The sequence below is a fragment of the Aquarana catesbeiana genome, linkage group LG03, assembly GCF_042186555.1.
Source record: "Aquarana catesbeiana isolate 2022-GZ linkage group LG03, ASM4218655v1, whole genome shotgun sequence".
Taxonomy (NCBI): domain Eukaryota; kingdom Metazoa; phylum Chordata; class Amphibia; order Anura; family Ranidae; genus Aquarana; species Aquarana catesbeiana.
In genome coordinates, this window is record NC_133326.1 from 128005125 (window position 1) to 128028676 (window position 23552).

General features: G+C 43.5%; 1 protein-coding gene across 1 annotated transcript in view; it reads left to right on the forward strand.

The window, feature by feature from the left end:
- ETFA (electron transfer flavoprotein subunit alpha) overlaps positions 1 to 23552 on the forward strand; it is a 65697-nt gene that overhangs the window by 8881 nt on the left and 33264 nt on the right. The window contains exons 4-6 of the mRNA XM_073619208.1: positions 105 to 187; positions 408 to 507; positions 22521 to 22631. Coding sequence (XP_073475309.1) covers positions 105 to 187; positions 408 to 507; positions 22521 to 22631 — 294 coding nt within the window. The remainder of the gene's footprint in view (positions 1 to 104; positions 188 to 407; positions 508 to 22520; positions 22632 to 23552) is intronic.

Genomic DNA, 23552 nt, shown 5'->3' on the forward strand with positions numbered 1-23552 from the left:
TGTTGTGCTTGATCAATAGCACACACATACAAATTTGTTTCCTGAACTTTTTCTTAGCACATTTTATATATGATCCATTATTAAAGCAAAGTCTTTCTTGTTAGAGGAGCTGGCTCCCTTGATTTTGGAAGCACAGAAGCAGTTTAAATTTACCCACATATGTGCTGGAGCATCAGCCTTTGGAAAGGTGAGTGAACTTCTGTCATTGCTTGACATAGAGGCTGTTTTGAAGTGTCTTCATGAAGTCTAGAGATGTTCACTAAACTAGACTTGAATTCCAGTTTAATGTATCCAGTACAATAATCATTTGTGAATTGCCATTTTGAAAAGATTTTGCAAAAGGTTCTTAAGAATGGAATTAACATTATCTGTATGCTAATCTGTTTGACTACTTGTTTCCTTTACAGAATTTACTGCCAAGAGTAGCAGCAAAGCTTGACGTAGCACCAGTATCTGATGTTATTGACATCAAGTCTCCAGATACATTTGTGAGGACAATATATGCCGGTGAGCAAACCTGTGCAATTGTATAAATCTAACCAAAATCACCTATTTGGTTCTGGTGTTTATCATTTGAAAAATACTTCCAATTATTATTTCTTAGACATTCAGGTTATAGTACTTCCAAGAGGAGGTTGGGACTCTTAGAAACAAAAACGTAGAGCCAGCCCCCATATAACCCGACCTCTAACCATCATGCCTCAGGTTTTTTTTGCTAGTGTCCTATGAGGTGGGTGGATGCTAGATGCCTTTTCTTCAGTTCTGCTGAGAAAAACTTGAACAATTTTTAAATCAGATCCTTTTTTTAAATTTTTTTTTTATTAAAGTTTTAGTTTTAAACACACAGTCGCCACAATGGCACATTACACACAACAAACTAAAGAAGGTAATCGGACATACAGTGTCAGTTCAAGTAATCCAAACAAAGCCCGTAGCAACCTCCGTAAGCATACAGGCACCCGTAATCAACAGACATTAGCTTGTTTGGTAGTATGGTAGAAAACCCTGCAATATCAGAAATATATATCTATCATTTCACTTATAGTTTCCAAATAAAGAGAGTACATTGGATTAACATAACCTGTAGTTATCTAGAAAAAAAATAAAACCTAACTTAACCTGCACAAATAGAATACCTTTTGGTTACAATTGGCTTGTAGTGCAATGAGACCTCTTCAGGAAACAAATATCAAGACTTCAAGTGTGTATATTGGCTCTACACTCAAAGGGATAGTAGCCTTTCTGTGATCAAGTGGAATCGGGCCAGACCAGCTCTGCCAGCCAAGGGTTCCATAGTCTATCAAATTTTCAGGTACAATTCCTATGCTGATATGAGCTTTTCACAGAAGATAACAGTGTTAACTTAGTTTTCTTTTCATACATCATGGGACACAGAGTCAGGCTAATATTCATTACCTGCTGGGTTATACTCCATCTCCAGGTGAATGGACACTGGTAGACCAAAGGTCTTTGGACAGGAAGTGATCCCCTATATAACCCCTCCCACACAGTAAGCACTTCAGTTTTTTACCAGTGTCTGCAAGGTGGATGGCAAGGTTTGTTTGAGCTCTCTGAGCTACAGGTCTCTAGTCCCACAAACGGTTCTTAAATGAATCAAGTTAGTATTGAACGATCAGATCCATTTGACACAGGCTTTATATGCTTAGATAAATGGTACCCGAGCCTCGCAAAGAAGACTCAAAATCCTGCAAGGTTTTGCCTGTAAAAGAGCCTCCGGGTGCTGGACCCTGCGAAGTGGAATCCTGGACACTACAGCGCTAAAGCATTCCTGCAGGGTGCTGTGCAGGTCCATAGGAGTGGACCCTAAACATGAAAAGGGTACCCAGTCCTTTGAAGGTCCTCAAGTGATAGGAAACCGCAGTGAAGGGTGAAGATTGGGCTCTTACTTTCTAAGTGGCCCTGCGCCTGGACGGGTAAGTGAAACCCGTTTATTTTTTATTGTGGGGTGTCCCAGTGATTGTAACAATCAGTCAAGCTAGCTAAAGGCTTGACACCTGTGTGCGGTGACCGTACAGGGGAGTTTTGGACTAGCTGTGGGTGTTTGCAAAGTGTACCTTTTTTGCTTGTGTCTGGCTGTTTTTTTGCCTCTATGATGGCGCACGGTGCGCCATTTCGCCTTGGTTTACCATGGCGCACATGTGTTCGCAAGAGTATTGCTGTGCTCAGCAGTGGTTTGGTGGCCATGGTGCACGTGCATTTGCAAAAGCGCCTCTGTGCTCAGCTGAACTTGGCAGATGTTTGGCAGCCATGGTGCGTGTGGCTTTGCTGCACATGAGCAGTAGCCTTTATCTGGGCGCACGAAGACTCGCGTCGTGCACGAAGATTCGATTCATATGCAAATACAGCCACGCCCATTCGCTGGGACAGTGCACGTACAGAACGTTTCGGCGAACACCCAGCTTATTTAAGTTGTGTAGGCCAAGCATGCGGTGCTTCCAAAAGGCAGCTGAGGGACACAGAGCAGGCTCTGAACAGACAATTGCAGCGGTTCATTTTTCCTTACCCGGGTCTCGTGAGTCACTAAGTGTTGTTTGGCAGGCTAAAGGTGCTTAGCAGGATTGTTACATAGGGGCTTGTTGAGCCCTATTAAAGGGCCTCCCTTCTGGGGTGTTTATATACTACACCCAAGTACTCTCTTTTTGTGGCTAGTAAATGTCTTCAAAAAAGTGGAGCGGGACTAACACTACAGGGAAGGGCACACCTATGTCGTCAGTAGTTCTTGATAAACATAGTCGTATTCCTAGTGTTGTATCCCCTGAAGGACCAGAGGCTTCCGTGCAATCTGAGCCGCTGTGCCTATCTGGTATTGTGCCTACAGTTGTTGCTGCTGCATCACCCTTTATCACCAAGGATGAACTGTCCTCGGCCTTAGCTGGGTTAGAGCACAGGATTGCCGGCATGATTGCCTCCATCCCGCAGGGTGGCAAGAAGCGTGACAGATCCCTCTCCCCGGAGCCTCCTAGTCTGGAGCAGAAATGAGTTGAGGATGGGAAAGAGCTAAAAGCTCAGGATTCAGTGGAGTGCCCGGCAGATGAGTCTGCTTCCGAGCAATCTGGACAAGAAGAGATCCAGTTGAGGTCTGTCTCACAGTCGCAGAGGCTTTTGATCCTGACTCTGACCGAAATGGTTCGTTCTGCCTTTAAGTTGCCTCTTACAGAGGTTACTGAGCCCCCCTGGTCCTCTTTGGGATCCCTGAGACCTCTTCAGGCCACACAGGCTTTCCCCCTGTTGGAACAGGCGGTGTATGCTGATTGGGAACATCCTGACAGGATTTTTGTTCCTCCTAAAAGGTTTTCCCTTTTATATCCCATGGATGAAAAGTTTGCAAAAAAATGCATGCTAGCCGTAGATGCAGCAGTCGCTTCCTTAAACAAGAACTTAACTTGTCTGGTAGATAACGCACAGGTCTTGAAAGACCCTATTTTTATTAAAGGCTTCCTTTTCTTTAGCCAGTTCAGCTATTTAGCCAGCTGTTGCAGCAATTGGTATTTGCCAGTCCATAAAGGATCAGGTCAAACGGCATGATAGGCCTAACCAGGAGGATGATCTGCCTGGAGTGTAAGACCGATATTCCTCAAGCGCTGTATTTTGCTGTTGACGCCTTTAAAGGATTCATTACAGCAGGTTTCTCGTTTGGCTCTCTTGTCTGTATGTGCAGACTTTTATGGCTTAAGAACTGGTCAACCGAGCTTCCTTGTAAAAAGTTATTGGCAGCTTTCCCTTTTCATGGGGAACGTTTATTTGGTGATCATTTGGACAAATATATCCAAAAGATTTCCAGAGGGAAAAGTTCTCTAGATATAGTCGTGTAGAAGGATTTGGAAAGCCGCACACCGGGATAGGCAGATAAAATTCTTCTTTGTTTAAATAGGATTATAAGGTACATATGACACCGCTGGAGTGATACAGCTTTGCAGCTAACGCGTTTCGCACTCATACAGAGCGCTTACTCATAGCTGGAATAGTTCTCTACTTCCTGTGAAGAAAAGTACCAGACGTCCCTCGTTTAAAAACTCAGGGACTGCTTCCTCAAATGTCTCAACTTCAAGGCGGTTCCGCCGCCAACAGGGCGCTAGGCCCAGGGTCAAGCAGCAAGGCCAGGGCCAGAAAAAGCCCTGGGTCCAAAATTCTTCTAAACCCAGCACCAAGCCCTCCTTTTGAGGGGAGGTCCCCGCTCCATCGGGAGGGGGGGAAGGCTGCTGCACTTTGCGGACATTTGGAGAACAACAATTCATGACGAGTGGGTCACTTCAATTATATCTCGCGGTTACAAGCTGGAGTTGCGGGGAGTTCCCCCTCCAGAGGTTTTTAAGATCCATCGTTCCCTCGGATCCTCCAAAAAGAAACTTATTACTTCAGGCACTACATCATCTAGTGCATCAAGGAGTGATTGTAGAGGTTCCTGTATTCGAAAGGGGCACAGGGTTTTACCCAAACCTGTTTATGGTTCAGAAACCAAATGGGGACACAAGGCCCATTTTGGACCTAAGATCCCTGAACAAGTATCTATTGATACAGTCCTTTCGGATGGAGTCTGTCCGCTCAGTAGTAACCTCACTCCAGAGGGGAGACTTTCTAGCCTTCATCGATATAAAAGACGCGTATTTACACGTACCTATCTTTAAGCCTCATCAGAGGTTCCTACGTTTTGCAGTAGAGGAACGTCATTTTCAGTTTGTGGCTCTACCCTTTGGGCTTGCTACAGCTCCCCGGGTGTTTTACAAAGGTCCTAGCACCAGTACTGGGTCTTTTAAAGGCCCAAGGGATCCCAGTGCTCGGGTATCTGGATGGCCTCCTGCTCAGAGATCACTGCTCTAGATCAGGCTCTAGAACAGAGCATAATATACACAGCGAGGTATTTGAAAAGCTTAGGCTGGATCATAAATATCGAAAAGTCAGCCTTGAAACCAGCTCAGAGTCTAAAGTAGTTAGGTCTGATCCTAGACACGGTCAAAGCAAGAGTATTCTTGCCACCTGTAAGGATCTGTGCCCTGAAGGTTCAGGTGCGTCAGATAAGGGGCAACAGACAACCCTCCATTCAGCTCTGTATGACTCTTCTAGGATGGTATCCTCCTTCGAGGCAGTGCCCTATGCCCAATTCCATTCCAGGCACTTACAACATGACATCTGGTTGGCTTGGAACAGAAGAGGAAAAGCCCTGGATTATACAATGTGCTTATCTCCTCAGGCACGCTTAAGCCTAAACTGGTGGTTGCAGGATCAGAACCTACGAAAAGGAAAATCCTTTCTCCTGGTAACTTGGAGAGTACTGACTACAAATGCCAGTCTTTCAGGCTAGGGAGCAACCCTAGAAGGGCTCGCAGCTCAGGGGAAATGGTCAGGGACAGAACACATCCTGCCCATCAATGTCCTGTAATTATGGGCAGTACGTCTAGCCCTACGTTCCTCGACGGTGGAGCTTCAGGACTGCCCTATCAGGGTTCAGTCCGACAATGCCACTGCAGTGGCCTATATAAACCACCAAGGTGGTACCAAGAGTCGTTCAGCTCTGAAGGAGGTGAACCACATACTAGCCTGGGAAGAGGGACATGTGCCGATTTCTTTCGTTCATATCCCGGGAGTAGAGAACTGGAAGGCAGATTATCTCAGCTGCCAGCAGATCTGGCCGGGAGAATGGTCCCTACACCCAGAGGTGTTCCAGGAAATTTGCCAACGTTGAGGATGGCCAGAGGTCGCCCTACTGGCATCCAGGTTCAACAACAAACTACAGCAGGAGTTAATCACTATTCCAAAATTGAAAGTGACACTTATCCGGTTCCTCCTCCCAGCCACTAACTAATTAAAATGCATCTTATTGTTCAAGGAGCAGCCACCTAAAAGCATGGGCGTCCACAGTCCAGCATCATTCTATTCCAGGCTCTGATTGCCAAAAGGGACTGACATTAGGGCAGCATTGGGCCAGTGAATACTACAGGCTGCAGGAGTGGAGGGCATACTGCTGTGGGTCCTGGGCTGTGTACAAGGCCCAGACAGCAAGCCTTCTAATGAATCATCCCTCTATTATAGGGAGGAATGAAACCTCTTGGGCAGGCTAGATTGTGGTGGCTACGGTTTGTATTGTCAAGACTGATTGATTCCCCTATGTCCATCCATGGATCCAAAAATAATAGCCATATTGTTAAGGTTTACATACTCTCTAACCTTATGAAACTGCTGCAGTAAAGCGGTATTTTGCTTATAAATGTTTGATATGCATGAGTACTATTTCACACATTTTTTGTTTTTAAATCCTCTCTTGCATTGGAGTAAACTAAGACAGAGTTCTTGAAGCTACTCAAAGTTTATTAAAAGAGAAGTGCAGGATTTCACAATAATAAACATTCATACTCACCTGAGTGGATGCAGCATTGTTCCAATACTGCAGCTGTTCCCTGTCAGCTCTACACAGAGAACTGAACGATCAAAGACTAATTATCGCTCAGTTCTCAGTTTTGCCCTAAGTATCACCATTCTGTGCTCTGCCCCTTCAGCGCTCACTAGAGCGCTAGACTGTGGAGGGGGTGGGAGTGGCTGGCTCAGGCTCTCAGCATTGTGCAACACTAAGTGCACTCCTGTGACCCACAGGAGAGGTATGGCTAAAATAGCTTTGGCCATACGTCTCCTTTTTAAGAACCCCTAAAATGGGAATAATTAATATAACCGTTCTAATTCTCGGAATGTGACAGCCTCATATTTGTGTGTGACTGTTACTGTGTGCTGTCTGTTGCACCATCTTTGCTTACTAGTTTGATATAAAATCACCAGCCGATCACTGCTGCTCAGATATTTCCACATCATTTTTACTTGTCACAAAATGTTTGAAGCCATGTAATAACTATTGCCATGGTTGCCTGCTAATTTGAACTTTTGACCGGCTTGATTGTAAATGATTCTCTCAGGTATTGTTAATGTTGCCAAATGCACAACACATTGTCATATGACAATCTAATATTTTAAAGCATGGTCCACCTTTCTGATCATGTCTTATGTTAAAACCATATTTAGAGTGTAACATGAAAGATGGTACTCAAACCGCTCCCTTTCCCCCTTACCTGAATTGCAGGGTTCTTCTCCCTGTTTGCTTTTTCTCTTCTTCTGTCTTCTTTTGAATTTGATGTAGCTGTGCATGGCTCTGCCCTCATAGCCACATCATTTATTCACAGATCCATTTACAAGGTTTGATGAATGAAAGACTACGGGTCCCATCTTCCAACGTAGCAGTGGGACTGATTTCAACCGAGCACAATTGTGGTGACATCACTGCCCTGGTAGTTCTTTCTCTAGCTCCATACCTGAAGGTCTGTACGGACCTGGGGCTGGAGAAGTTGTCTGCAGGAGCCTGTGATTTGGTCCTGATATCCGGGTTACTGCAGTTTTCAGTACAAACGTTCAATAAATGCACATTTTTTATTTTATTAAAGTGAGTACATTTCTTAGATTTTTGCAAAAGGTGGAATATGTTTTTTTTAAGATGTGATACACAGCTTGTTGGGACATAACCTCTTTATATACATTTAGAGTTAGTTTGTGCACTGGTATGCCTATTAAAGGGTATGTTACCTCTGATATTATAGCCCAAATGTGTCTAGTGAGGTATATCGGCATCCCAAAACACTGGTGTTTCAATGCGTTTGGACATAAAAACCTGATCTTGCCACTCCCCTTGTTTACTTTCTATGTAAAGCAGATCGGTGCTAGCCTAGTTAGTTTGCATTTTGCAGTTTCCCTGATAGAGATACAGGTAGGCTGTACCTATGCACAGCATGCTTGTATCTCTCCATAGTTAATTTTACAGAAAAGCATTCCCTCCCCCCACCCATCGTCACCGGGTTGATTGATAGCTTCTAGAGTAGACCATACACAGGGAAAGTAGTCCCTAATATCTATGACGTCCGCCTGGATCGCAGAAGGGCATGCTCCTAGACACACATCAACTGCTTTCCAGAAAGGTGTTTGGGGTACAGCATATTCATAGATACTTTAATGTTTTCTATAATCGCAGCCATCTCCAATTTATGATGTAGTGAAAGCTCAACTCCAAATACATTTTTTTTATTTTATTTTGTGTACGTTAGAACCTCCCATCAGACCCCTTTACATTTGGAAAATGTGTGTTGTGGTGCTGTTCATTGTAGTGGACATGTGCTTGTGCATTGCGGTGTACTGTGTTTAAAAAAAAAAAACAAAGAGCATGTCTAATATTTACTGCATTGAGGTGCACTGGCACCAGTGCACTTTAACATTCATTAATGCACAGGGATATGTTCATAAAGCAGTGAATGTGACATTTCACTAAACATTCTTAGGTGGTTCATCATTCCCTGTAATTTAAAACACCTGCCGCCAAGAAGATTCACCCACATTTAATATTTGGTGACGTAGTCACACACATTCATTGCTTTACAAATATGCCATATAGTGTAAGGAGGCCTGAACTTTTCATAGCTGTGTCCCTGTTTAGGAAATTTCACTTAAAGTATATTATATCTGAAGCCAAAACTTATCCATCCAAAACTGGAAAAAAATTGGTCCCAATTTGGCAAATTTTCCTTTAAAGTGCGACTAAAAGCACAGTACCTGTTTATGCCCACCGACTGACCAGAGTACAAACCCTCCTGTTGGTGGACCCCCAAATAACTCTCTGCCAGTGCAAGGCCAACACTAAGATACCTTCACCTGCTACTAAATTTAAACTAAACTAAACTGAAACTCTGAAAAAATAAGAGTGGTGGAGAAAAACTAAAAAGAGAGTCTAGTACAAAAAACAAAAGTCATGGAAACCATAATGGGTTCCATGGATGGAAGGCGACCTGCTGGGCATCGGATATTCACCGGCACCCGCCGGTCTTCAACCAGAGAGGCGGAGCAGAGCACCACCCCCATGTACAAGGCGGATCTCCGCTCCACCTCCCCACCGTACCCCATGCATTACCATGCTAGTAAATAACCAAATTCATGTAATACAGAGACCACCTTGTAACCACAAGGTGTATCTAATATATGTTATTGAAACTGCTATTAACCTAAAATGCTTTACTTTCATATCACTGCTTAAATTCTTTCTAGTGCCTTTTTAAAATACCGGCCAGTCTTCGTGGTTTCTGTGGCCTGTGTCGGCTGGCTGTCTGAAAATGCAGGGACCCAGTGCTAAGCCCAAGAACTAAAATGATCAGCTCTTGGGCTAATAATCTTGCTGCACAGCGCTCCATAACAGATTACAATTTAGGGTTGAAAATATTTTTATTGATAGGAAAAGCAGAGCATTCAAAGACACAATTGACATATTGTTTACAAAAAAGCGGCAACTAGCAAGCAAAATGGCTATCGCCATACGAAATAAGATTTCGTATATAGTCATATAAGCACTTTATGTCAATACAGTAAAGAAGTTCAAGGAGGAAGGAAAGAAGAAGAGCGAAGGGAGTGAGAGAGGAGAAGGGTGGGAAGGGGATCTGCTGGGAGAGACTGGAAGAGAAGGACATCAACTTAATAGGTGAGGATCATCCTCTGATTTTGGGTAGGAATCAAGGTGGGGGGGGAAGCTACGCTCCGAGATACAGGAAGCATTTCAGCCAGGGTGTCTGAGGAGGCGAAGCGCCGCCAGGCAGACCACAAAATGGTATATTTTTCGTATGTGTTATTGTCTAGCGTCAACATCTCCTCCATTTGCATGATATCATTCATTGATGAGACCCAGAGAGATAGTGGGGGAGTAAGGGTTGTTTTCCAAAAAAGGGGGATGAGTTGTCGGGCCGCCGATAGAAAAAAGTGCAATAAGCACCATTTTTGGGACTTTATTGACCCTGGCAATATGGAAAGAAGGGCTATCTCAGGGGTCAATTGCAGAGGTTCATTATATATCTTATCATATACCTGAAATACCTGTTTCCAGAAGGGTCGAATGCGATCACACTCCCACCAGACATGAAGATATGTGCCTGTGGCTGCAGTGCAACGCCAGCAGGTAGACAATGTAGATGGGAATATTTTTTGTAGAGTAGCAGGATCCCTGTACCATCTAGACATGATTTTGAAGTTCTTCTCTTGTGAGTAGCAAGAGATGGAGGGCTTCTGTGCAAAGTGGAATACAGTCTGCCAATCCGCTCTGGAGAGGGTCTGTCCCAAGTCTGCCGACCATATCCTGGTGTAAGTGGGCAAGTCATTTTGTGTGAGGGCCTGAATCGGGCCGTAAATGTGGGAGAGTAAGTGCCTGGATAGCTCCTGAAGAGAACTTAGATGTTCGAATTCAGAAAGTGGACGGTGGCTCTGGGTTGAAAGGAATAAATGCTTGGTAAAGGTTGTTAAGTGTAAAGCAGTGAGCCAGTCGCGCGTCCCTTCTGGGACAGTCAGGGTCCCGTTGTTCGTGTGTATGAAGGCGCGTGCCTGAGGCCAGGAGGAGCGTTAAAATCAACCCAACGTGTGAGTCCCTATGCCCTGTGGGAAAGCCGGGTTGTCAAATAGTTATGATAAGGGGGATGGATCTGAGGAGAGAATCTTGCATAGTCCTCTCCTATATCAGAGCACATGGACAGCTAAGGTCAGAGGTGAGAAGCATGATAGATTTGAGAAGCTGCCCCTGTAACCCCACAGGAGAGCCCGTAGATCAACAGGGGATAAGTCCTGCTCAACCATCACTGAGGCTTTTTAAAAGGGTCATGGGAACCATTCTAAGGTGCGGGCCATGGGAGTGGCTTTGTAGTAGAGCTCATAATCCGGTAAGCCCGCGCCGCCTTGTAGTTTTGGGCGTGTGAGTAGCTTGTATTTGACTCTAGAGAGTCCCTTATTCCATATAAAAGTGATAGAGAGGGAGCGTAGAGTAGAAAAAAAGGATTTGGGGATGATGACTGGTATGGTTTGGTACAGGTACAATAATTTGGGTAGGGTGTCCATTTTGAGGGTGTTAATTCGACCAAACAAGGGTAAAGTTGTGCCCCCCCTCCAGGAAGCCAAATCTTTTCGTAAACGGGAAAGGAGGGGAATATAGTTCAGTGTAAAAAGATTAGAGAGGTTAACAGGGATCGTTACACCCAAATAGGAGATGTCCTTGGTCTGCCATTGAAAAGCAAAGTTGGAGCGAAGTGAAGACATGGTAGATGTAGATAAAGAAATATTAAGGGCCTCTGTTTTGGAGATGTTGAGCTTAAAATTACTTAATAAACCGAAGCGTTTGATATCAGAAAAAAGGGAAGGGAGAGTTATGTGGGCTGTCTTGCATAGATTAACAAATCATCTGCATAGAGAGACAATTTATGGTGTGCAGATGGAGTTTGGATACCTTGTATGGAGGCATTTTGGCGGATGGCAACAAATTACAATTTAAATGGTGCTTCTGCATTGTACATTCAAAAGCATTTCATTTCACAAGTGATGTCACATCATTTCCTCCAAGCACAGAGGCTGGGACAATTTTGTTCAAATTATATCACAGATCCGTGAGTCACAATCGTGGTAATTTGTGGCCTTGTCAACCTAATTTAATCTGTTCTTAATGTTGCGCTAAGAATTTATGCAAACATCCCCCCCCCCCCCCCCCGCATGCAACCCAATGTAGTGTTGAAAAGGGAATAAAGCTTCATGAAAAAATTACTAATTTGATATAATTTTAATCCGCAGACTTGGTTGATGCATTGGAAAAAAAATACAGGAAAATGCTTTAGTATAAAATTTATCTTTTTTTTTATTCCAGTTAAAACCAAGGAAATATAAATATATCTAAAAGACATTGCTAAAAATAAAAAAAAAAAAAATGCTCTGGGACTCTAGGGGGTTTAGGGAGAAAAAGGCAGACTTAAGTAGTTAACTTCTGTACTTGTGTTAAATAAGAAAGTGAGAGGAAATCTCATTATTAGGACATGGACAACACTTAAAACCCGACTAAGTTTCCAACCCTTAAGGGCCCATTCATACTAGAATGCAGTGTGGGAAAGCCATGTTCCCCATGCGGCTTCCCGGACCACATTCCAGTCGCATTGCCCTTGTGACGGCTGTGGGGGTCAGTGCAAAGTTAGCACCTAAATGCGGAGCATTTCCCCCACCAGATTGCATGGTACAGAAGCACCATGCAATGCGGTAGCAGTGTGTTTCAAAAAGTAGTGCATGTACTACTTTTGGTGCGAGGCGATTTCAGCCCATTCAAAATTATTAGGGCTGAAATCGCACTGCACCGTACTACCTGTGCGATTCACATGCAGTTCCTAGTGTACATTTGTAAGGTCAACTCGGTCCACACTTGTGCGATGCAGGAACCCTATGAATCGACTGCGGGTTCCCGCATTGCACCGGACTCGCACGGCAGTTCACACTGCCATATGCGAACTGCTGGGAGTGTCAATACATTGTTAATGACACCCCCATTTCAGCTCGCATATCGCAATGCGAACTGTCAGTTCGGACACAAATCGGATCGCATGGGTCCCAACACCCAATGCGATCTGATTCTGGTACGAACCAAAAAAAGGGTCTTGTGTGAGTTTGGTCCAAATGCGATGCGATATCAGCCATACTATCTGTATGGCTGAAATCGCATTGCATGGACCTTGCAAGTGATTTGCACTGCAGTGCGGAGCGAATCACATGCGATCTCGCAGAGAGCAGAAGTGTGAACTGGCACTTGGGTTTTATTACCACTTTCCTCTTCTCCCGTTCTATTAATTTTTGTTTCTGTGAGTGTTATGATATAGTGTGATAAGAAAGTATTCATATCACTAGCTTTTCCACATTGAAATGTCAACATTCTTGAATGCAAGTTTGTTTAAATAAGGATTTGATTCTGACGTGAAAATATTACTTGAGTTCAGAAATGTATGCTGTATACATTTTTATTCAGCCCATCTGTGTTTCCCCTTTCCCTTAGATAGACCCTCTGCACATTTTGCACAGAGTAATATCAAATGTTGTCTTCCCCACATGCCCTGTTAAATATTAATAATTCCTGCTGTTCTGAGAGCTCGTCACAACAACATACAATCCGTGTCCTTGGGATGAGAAATCCCAGTGGGAGGACACAACAGAGTATCCACATCCACCAGTCATGTCCCAAGTGTAAAGTTCAGGCCTGGCCGGGGCAGCTGTCGCACAAATGGCAGAAGTCCTGATTGTTATGGGGGCTGATGTTCTACCGCTTAGATATTTTCTGCTTCTTTCTATGATTCCAATAACAAATATTCAACAATATTAGTAAAATTGTCAGTTAGAGTTCGCCCTGGTTGTTTTATACATTTATCTCCCTTCCTTTATTTTCGTTATCCTTCTCAGGCCTTCAAGACTGTTCTTATATTTATGTCTTGTATACTTATTTTAAAATATGATTTACTCTTTGTTATGGGTACTTGTTCTAGCTAATAGTTTTAAAAGTTTGAAAGAGAAAAATTCTAAATATTTTTTTGTTTGTTTGATATGCTTCAGCTTGCTAAAATAGACCAACTATATTTTTTGTCTTGGATAGACTATGAAAGGTTTAGAAACTCTAGTTTGTTGCTGTGCGTGTCCCTGCTGGAGAAGATTCACCCTCGCACAGGTCCTGGTAACATTTGGGATTGATTTACTAAGGCAGTAGAGACTATTCATTTCGAAAAGTGAAGTTTCTTAGCTGAGTAAATGAGCTGAAGCTGTACTGATGCCAGTCATGTGCAAACAAAACACCATTTTTTTTTTTTTTTTGTGATTTTTTTTCCATGAACGTTTAGACATTCTTTGTAAAGTAAATTTTCGCTAGGCTCCACCTCATTCACTAAGTAAAAACTCACTTTGCAGAGTACACATGTACTTTTGTGAATCCATTTCAACGTCTCTGGTAATACAAGTGGTGAGAAACCTAAATTTGTACATTTCTTATGAACAGAAGATGAGTGGAATTCTTTCAATGGGGAAACCTACTCTGGTGACAACTTTATGTCCTCATGCACATGGACGTTTTTACAGCTGCTTTTTTGAGCTTTTTTTGCAGCTTAAAAAGGCCTGTCTATGTTAGTCTATGGCTTCATGCCCACCTAGGCGTTTTTGAGCTGCAAGTGGCATAAGCGTTTTTAAGCTGTAAAAAAAACCCAGGACCAGTGCGTTCTGAAAGACGTTTTTCAGCTGTAAAAACGTTCTAACACTGAAAAACGCTCAAAAACGCTCAAAAACGCTCAAAAACGCTTAAAAACGCTCAAAAACGCTCAAAACGCTAACGCGGAAAAACGCTCAAAAACGCTAAAAAACGCTATTGCAAAAACGCTGAAAAAAGCTGAAAAAAGTTAAAAAAATTCACTGCAAAGATACTGGCGTTTTCATAACGTTTTTTTAACAGCCTGTGTGCATGAGGGCTTTAAGAGGGTATCTCTCCTTACTTCCTGCTATGTCTCTGTGATAGGGAATTATGGGAAATCTCCCCAACAGGACACAGCCAAAAAAAACCCCACAGGGGTACTAAGCAAAGCACTCCTTCCTCTTTTCTCCATTGCCCATTCAACATTTTTTACATATTCTGGATGATCTGTCCTACCTCAGTTTCATAGTTACAAGGTTGAAAAAAAAAGTCCATCAAGTCCGACCTACGTGTATGATTATATGTCAGTATTACATTTGTATATCCCTGTATGTTGTGGTTGTTCAGATGCTTATCTAATAGTTTTTTAAATTATCGATGCTCTCCGCTGAAACAACTGCCTGTGGAAGAGAATTCCACATCCTTACCGCTCTTACAGTAAAGAACCCTCTACGCCAGGGATATGCGATTAGCGGACCTCCAGCTGTTGCAAAACTACAAGTCCCATCATGCCTCTGCCTCTGGGTGTCATGCTTGTGGCTGTCAGAGTCTTGCTATGCCTCATGGAACTTGTAGTTTGGCAACAGCTGGAGGTCCGCTAATTGCATATCCCTGCTCTACGCAGTTTAAGGTTAAACCACCTTTCTTCTAATTTTAGTGAATGGCCACGTGTCTTCTTAAATTCCCTTTGCTGCCAAATCTTGCATCCCCCTATGATTAAGTGATCCCTCTCCCCCAACATTTTTGTGGGTCCTCAGAGTGGAGGGTATTAGGCAAATGGAAGACCTTGTTGTCATGACACATACAATAATACATGGTTTTATTGGGTTGATTTTATGTGGTAAAACCCTTCTCTGGAGATTCCTTATCCCATATACAGTATCTCACAAAAGTGAGTACACCCCTCACATTTTTGTAAATATTTTATTATATCTTTTCTAGGGCTGTGGAAATTAAAGATTAATTCCTTGATTAATTGTTAATTTTTTTGATCGGTAGGCTGCCTGCCCTGGGGCCGCTTTGGGCCAAGCTGTGGCTGCAGTGCAGTGCTCCGCTCCCTCCTCCTCCACTATATGTCATACACAGTTTGCAATTCCCGCTGTGTGTTTCCAAGCTGAGTGTGAAAACTTTGGCTGCGCTGTGAGAAAAGTCCCGCCCTCCTCCTAGATCAGCTCGTGTGATAGACGCAGTGTTCTGTCTATCACACGAGCTGATGTAGGAGGAGGGTGGGACTTTTCTCACAGCGCGGCCAAAGTTTTCACACTCAGCTCCTAGACACACAGCGGGAGATGCCCGCAGATGTGTAATCCAGGCACTGACTACAGTGAGGCTTCAATTATGGGCACGGTGAGGCTGCAATTATGGGCACGTAACCGATACAGTAAAAAAGGAGATGGTTAGGGTCCTCAGAGCTTCAATATAAAATGAACCAGTGTCTCTATACAAAAGTCCAATAGTAATGGTGGTGGCAGTGATGTGAAGAATTCTTCAGCACTAATGGCTGCAGCTTTACAGAATGAAGCAATATCTATAAAAATACAAACAGAGAAAAGGCGCCTCTAAGTGCAGAAGTAAACATATTTTAATATCCGGGGTTAAAAACACTTACAAGATAAGGAGACAAAAAAGGCACATCGTGGGAGTATGTAGGTGAATGGGTTCTGCAGCATTGGAAAGGGTCACGGCAGGAGGAAGTCCTCAGGCTTGTTCATGTGTGACACACTGCGGATCAGTCACAGTCAGCAGCAGAGTGAGACGCTGGAGCGCCGATGGAACTGACGTAATCCAAGGAGAGAGCATTATGGGCACGGTGAGGCTGCATTATGGGCACGGTGAGGCTGCGATTATAGGCACAGCAAGGCTGCGATTAAAGGCACGGTGAGGCTGCGATTATGGGCACGGTAAGGCTGAGATTATGGACACGGTGAGGCTGAGTTTGACGTGTGACGTCCTAGCCATGCCCCGCTATGTCCGGCTTCGGCTGTTGCCATAACAACGGTGCTAAATCAGCTAAAAGTATTTGGATCTGTATGTGCGTTATAATTGAAATTAGTCGCTTAATCGATTAAAAACAAAAACAAAAAAACGATTAATCGAAAGCGAAAATTTTAATCAGTAACAGCCCTAATCTTTTCATGTGACAACAAGAAATGACACTTTGCTACAATGTAAAGCAATGAGTGTACAGCTTGTATAACAGTGCAAGTTTGCTTTCCCCTCCAAATAACTCAACACGCAGTCATTAATGTCTAAACTGCTGGCCACAAAAGTTAGTACACACCTAAGTGAAAATGTCCAAATTGGGCCCAATTAGCCATTTTCCCTCCCCAGTGTCATGTGACTCTTTGGTGTTACATGGTCTCAGGTGTGAATGGGGAGCAGGTGTGTTAAATTTGGTGTTATTGCTCTCATTATCTCATACTGGTCACTGGAAGTTCAACATGGCACCTCATGGCAAAGAACTCATTTTTTAGAGTATCTGAAAAAAAGAATTGTTGCTCTACATAAAGATGGCCTAGGCTATAAGAAGATTGCCAAGACCCTGAAACTGAGCTGCAGCATGGTGGCCAAGACCATACAGCGGTATAACAGGACAGGTTCCACTCAGAACAGGCCTCGCCATGGTCGACCAAAGAAGTTGAGTGCACATGCTCAGCGTCATATCCAGAGGTTGTCTTTGGAAAATAGACGTATGAGTGCTGCCAGCATTGCTGCAGAGGTTGAAGGGGTGGGGGGGGTCAGCCTGTCAGTGCTCAGACCATACACCGCACACTGCATCAAATTGGTCTGCATGGCTGTCGTCCCAGAAGGAAGCCTCTTCTAAAGATGATGCACAAGAGAGCCTGCAAACAGTTTGCTGAAGACAAGCAGACTAAGGACATGGATTACTGGAACCATGTCCTGTGGTCTGACAAGACCAAGATAAACTTATTTTGGTTCAGATGGTGTCAAGCGTGTGTGGCGGCAACCAGGTGAGGAGTACAAAGACAAGTGTGTCTTGCCTACAGTCAAGCATTGTGGTGGGAGTGTCATGGTCTGGGGCTGCATTAATGCTGCCAGCACTGGGGAGCTACAGTTCATTGCAGGAACTATGAATGCCAACATGTACTGTGACATACTGAAGCAGAGCATGATCCCCTCCCTTCGGAGACTGGAAGTGGAAGAGGACTCCAGTGGCAACCTGTGAAGCTCTGGTGGACTTCATGCCCTTCATGCTGGAAAATATTAGTGGCCACACAAAATATTGACACTTTGGCCCCAATGTGGACATTTTCACTTAGGGGTGTACTCACTTTTGTTGCCAGTGGTTTAGACATTAATGGCTGTGTGTTATTTTGAGGGGACAGCAAACTACTACTTTAAATTTGTAGCAAAGTGTAATTTCTTCAGTGTTGTTACATGAAGAGTTATTAAAAAATATTTACAAAAATGTGAGGGGTGTACTCACTCTTGTGAGATACTGTACCATTTCTCGGAGCTCATTTGAGGGAGTGCTATCCTCTCTCCCTCCTTCACCTGTATGTTCTGCCCTTTCCCTACTGTATCTCCTATGCTTTCCTCTGTCCCCTTTTATCCTCTTCCCCACTGTAAGCCCCTCCTCCCACACTTTCTATAGTTGTGTGCTTTCATGACACTGAGGTTGATTTACTACAACTAGAAAGTGCAAAGTTTGGTGAAGTTCTGCATAGAAACCAAACCAGTCCACAATGGACACAAAGCGACCAACTAACCCAATTCAATGAGGTTCTCAGGGACGTAATAGAGGCAATGGGGTGGATTTATGAAAGAAAAAAAAGTGAGGAATTGGATTATTGAAGTTACCGAGAATTTGCTTTTCACATGATTGGTTAATTGAAGTGAATCTTCACTCTTTCTTGTGTGTGAGCATTCTCCACTCCTTTAGTAATTAACCTCATTGTATGAGCTTACATTATGTTGTATTAAATGGTCTGAGGAATTGTATGAGAAAAGGTTAAAGAAGCATACCAGGTATGGATATTTTATACATAGTTGCAATTGGTCCAGCTTGGATCAGTGTAACCATGTATATTCCAAACCTGGTCAATGTCCCAGGAAGCTGGAAATCACTGGTAGTAGTAGCCACTGCTATTCCAGTGATCTCCCCTTGCTTCCAGGTCCTGCGCCAAGACACTGGCCTGCTGCATTGTGAACCCAGGAGGTCAGATACTTGGCAGGGACACCATTCCGAGAATGCTTAGCTTTTTTACTGAATGATTGCAAAGTGTCCTCTGAATGAATGAATTGTAGAGGTGGTGACGTTTTGCTCTTCATCTTGTCTAATCGGAGAATGATTTGCATTCATTTGGCCCCCAAAACACTTCAATGAAAGCAACTAAAATATGTCTGAAAACATGGTTACATAGTTGGTAAAGTTGAATAAAAACACTGGTCAATCCAACCCGTGTAGGTGTGTGTGCTCATGTCAAAAATCATATCACAGTACCCTATATATTGTGTGACATTTATGTATGACATGATATTTTGCATTATTTTTTTGACTCTCCCCCTCCTAGTAAATTATCTTTCTATTGGCTGAACCAAAATGCTTTGAAAACACCCAAAAAAACGTGTACAGGTTTGCAAAAAGAACACTCAGGCCATGAAGATTAGTGGTTTTTACAATAAGTAACAATTTATCTTTGTGGGCACCACAGGCTTTCAGAGACCATTCCTCTCTCAGATATGGCGTTTCTAAATTGTTTTAATTTTTTTTTCACGTTTTGCTTATCCCCTTTTATAATTGTTAACCTTGTATGCTTGTAAGTGCTGCCCACCTCCTACTTATGAAATAAGAGTAGGAGAAATGCAAAGGGTTTGGTGTTTGCTATAACAGCTGGTTGGATTTGTTCTGCCTTTTCTTCCCCTTGTGCATTTTGGAAAATAAAGGCCATAATGTCATTTCTATTGTCAGTTCACCTTTACTGTAATACGCACTGGAGAGGGATGTACAGATTACTCTTTGCCAGTTACTGGGGTTTACCAGCAACAGCTGTAGATCCAGCAGTGGAAGATGTGGCAATCTGTGTGCACCATATGGTGTGGAGACTGCAGGCAACGAGGCAGCTGGCCTGCAGATATGATGTGGCCATTTAATGGGAGAACAAGCATTTTGGCAACACAATGTTAACCATGGAAAATGTTCCAAATGACTTCAGTTCTGCAGGGAGTTAACAGCTGTTGCCAGTGGATGTTCAGCACTTTCTCATGCTTTGCTTTTTTCTCTAAACAGCACTGTGGGCATTGATGGTGGCATTGCTCTACAAGTTGTCTATGAAGTAGATCAATTTAAATGTCAGTAAAATGGAGTGGAATAATGGTACCTAAGGTTTTACTAAAGAACATAAATTACAGTTTCTTTTGGCATTTCCCTTGATATCAACTAGATAGATGCATATACTGGCAGTCCCCGAGTTACGAACATCTGAGTTGCGAACGACTCCTATTTACGAATGGAGGCAGCGTGACGTCACAGCTGGCAGCTTGCGCTCCACACTGGTCCTGAAAATCACTGAGTAGCCATCTTGCAGAACGGGACACATCCCACGCTGCAGTACTACATGTACTGCACGCCCCACATACAGGACTGCATGCCCAGAAGCTCCCGGAACACCCCACATTGCACAGCCAGAAGTGCCTGGAAGGGGTTACACTTAAAAAAGGTACTGTTTCGACTTACGAACAAATTTGACTTAAGAACAAACCTACAGTCCTTAGCTTGTTCGTAACTCGGGGAATGTCTGTACAGTATTTTCTGTATTTCTGAAAATACTGTATTTTCCCAGCTGTACAGCTGTGCAACAGGGAGAGCGAGTGACTTCTGTCCGTCCACTTTATGGCATTCTAGCTTTCCTGGAGTATGTATTTTATGGCATGACTTAAACAAATTTCCCTTGAATCTAGGAGCCAGCTAAAAAAAGTTAGGAGCCAGTTTTTTTTGTTCAGAGTATAAAGTGCCATAATAAAATAAAAGCTATAAATTACTTATACTTACCCTGCTGGCCCCCTGAGGCGAGCGATTTATAAGTAATTTATGGCTTTTATTTTAGTTAATGTATTTAAAAATGAGACAGCTGTCTCATTCAGTTACAATTTCAAGGGATGTCACACGATGTTACCGTAAAGGTCTAGGAAATGCAAAATATCTGTAAAAAAAAACACACTAGTTAATTTTAGGGCACAAAAACCCAATAAATTACCCAATTTTTTGGTAAAATATAAAAGATGAGATTACACTGAGTAAATGGATACCCAACATGTCAAACCTTAAATTTTCATGCGCCTGTGAAATGGAGATAAACTTTAGTACCCTGTATTTTCTATAGGCAACGCTTTAAAAGCCCCCATAAGTCATAAGGTTAGCATTACAGAGGAGGTCTGGTGCTAGAACTATTACTCTCATTCCAGTGTGTGCATCGACATGTAACATGTATCACAATCAACGTTTTCATGCACAGGTGCCCCAACGCGTGCGTTTACATTTGTGCGTGTGTATATGTGGGGGTAGGGCGGTCTCAAAATTTTTTTGGGGGGGTTTTGTGCTTGGGTGTAACCTAATTTTTTTTTTTTTTCTTTTTTTTTTTTTTTTTTTTTTTACAATGAAGAACATTTTATTTATTTTTTTATTCTTTTACTTATCACATAGGAGGCAAAAAATCCCCTATGTGATGATTTTTAGCAGCAGGTTCTCTTTAATGAGACATGCAGGGTCTAAAAGACCCTGCATGTTCCTTCCGTGCTCCATTGAATGTAATGCAGTGCAGATAGCACTGGGAAACTGTCAACGGGTACCCTGAAGTGACAATATACGCGTCGCTTCTGGGTCAGGAACAAGAAGGGAGAGCGGATGTGCGGCTGCCCTCCTCCCTCCCCTCCCCTATACCCTGCTCGCCCCCTATACCGGTCCCAGGCCTGCTGATGGGCAAGCAGAGCTTATGATTCATAGCGGGGAGCGCTGGGGGGGGGCATTTTACCTGCATGTGTGGAAGCACTGTAGCAGTAGCGGAGCCGCCCAAATGCATCCACCTGACCAGTGGTGGTAGTTTTTTTTGAAGGGCAGCAAATAGTGCACCCACAGCCACCCCCCCGGTCAGGTAACCTGCTACCCCCCCCCCCCCCCCCCCGGTCTGGTTGCACTTACCCCATCTATGGCGGGCAGCAGAATTTCCCTTGGGTGACAGGTGGCGGCATCACAGGCGGCTTCCCCTTCCCCTGCTCTCCGCGGGCATTACGGCAGCTTCCGTCCCCCCCCCCCCCTCCTCGGTGGCCAATTGAAACGCTTCTCCTTTCAGCCATTTGGGAAGTGGGTCTTAGACCCGCTTCCTGATTGGCCAGGAGGAGAATCGGTGTGAAAATAGCGACTGTTAATTTTGCTATTGTCACACAACTGGGTGGGCTCGGTTCGCAGTGCTCTGTGTCCCCAGCCCGCCCTTTTTTGAAGCCTATTGGAGCCTCTGGCTCTAATCACATGCTTAAAAAAAAAACACCCCCCCTATTGGAATTCATGCATCCGGCATCCTGCATGGGGGCCGGACGCAGGGATGGGGGCGCCCATGCGCCCTTAATGGACGGGCCGCCCCTGCACCTGACAAGGGAGGGGAGCCCTAATAAGGGGTATATGTTTTCTTCTACAATCTACCTGCCGGAGCCCAGAACTGCATATCCCAGGCATCGGGCAATACAAATTGTGCATCCCTGCAACAGCGAATGGGCTGAAATAAAGCCCAGGTGCCAGTTCGCAATTTCTAGTCGCCATGGTGACCTGTCACCTCGGACTTGTCGAGCCCTGTTTTATTGTATATCTGAGGACAATACTATCCATTGCAATGCTTATTAGTAAGTAATCTAAAATTATTTTAGTAATTGCGTGAATTTGCAGTGAGCAGCATGTAAGAACATCCACTGTTTAGAATTAAAGTGCCTCTAGAGTTTTTACAGGCTGAAAAACTGAAAGAAACCATGCTGTTTTCTTGTCAGTGAATATCTATTTTGATCAATTATAGGTACATATTTTCACTTATTGTACAGCTTTTTATTAATCACCGCTAGACATTCAGGTATAATATTGTGTGCACGTGTGTCCATAGCAATTTTAGGACTGATGATACTTTTCTGTACAGTCTGTATAGATAACAAGATCTGTGTGCACTTTCCCATTTTGAATCATTCTGTTCTTGTTTTTAAAGGTTTTGTTTCCCTGCAAAGTAATCCTCTTGATGTCCCCTTTTTTCTGTAGGAAATGCTTTGTGTACAGTAAAATGTGATGAGTCTGTAAAAGTGTTCACTATCAGGGGGACGTCCTTTGAAGCAGCTCAGAGTTCTGGAGGAAACGCAAGCCTTGAAAATTGTAAGAAATTATGACTTTGTGTTTTCTAGACTATGACAAGTGTTAGTGATAATCAAATTATAAGGCCTCTTGCTCACGGGTTTATGAAAATAAGCAGCATTTTTCTGCCAGAATTTGGCAGAAAAATGGCTGTAATGTTGTTATGTTAACAATATGTGTGTGCATATTTATGTGTGTATGGTATGGCATGTGAGCTTAACTGCATTCTACTGGCCAGAATATTATTTTATTCTGGCCATTGGAATACATTTACTTGCATATACACACATTTATATGTGTTTAAATGCATTTACGTGTGTGTGTGTGTTTTTTTTTTTTTTTTTTTTTTTTTATTTGCTGGGAAGCTCCTCTCAGAACATGCCTTTTTGTTGTGCTTTGTTTTTTTTTTCTGATTGTAAATGCTCTTCCTTAAGGCCCCTTTCACACTGGGGCGGTGGGGGGCATCGGCGGTAAAACCGTCGTTTTAGTGGCAGTATTCGGCCGCTAGCGGTGCGGTTTTAACCGCCGCTGGCGGCCGAAAAAGGGTTAAAACCGCTCGCATAGCGCCGCTACAGCGGCGGTATAGCCGCGCTGCCCCATTGATTTCAATGGGCAGGAGCGGTGAATACACCGCTCCAAAGATGCTGTTTGCAGGAGTTTTTTTTTCTCTCCTGCCAGCGCACCGCTTCAGTGTGAAAGCCCTCGGGCTTTCACACTGGAGAAACAGCAGCGGCAGTTTTAGGTCGGTTTGCAGGCGCTATTTTTAGCGCAATAACGCCTGCAAACTGCCCCAGTGTGAAAGGGGCCTAAACGTGTGTAAATGCCTATGTGTGCATGGCCACATAGGCTAACATAGAGGTGCTTTATGCTAAACACCTGTAGAAGCAGTATTTTTTTTTTTTTTTTTTTGTTTTTGTTTTTTTTGTAACCTCTTTGTGCATG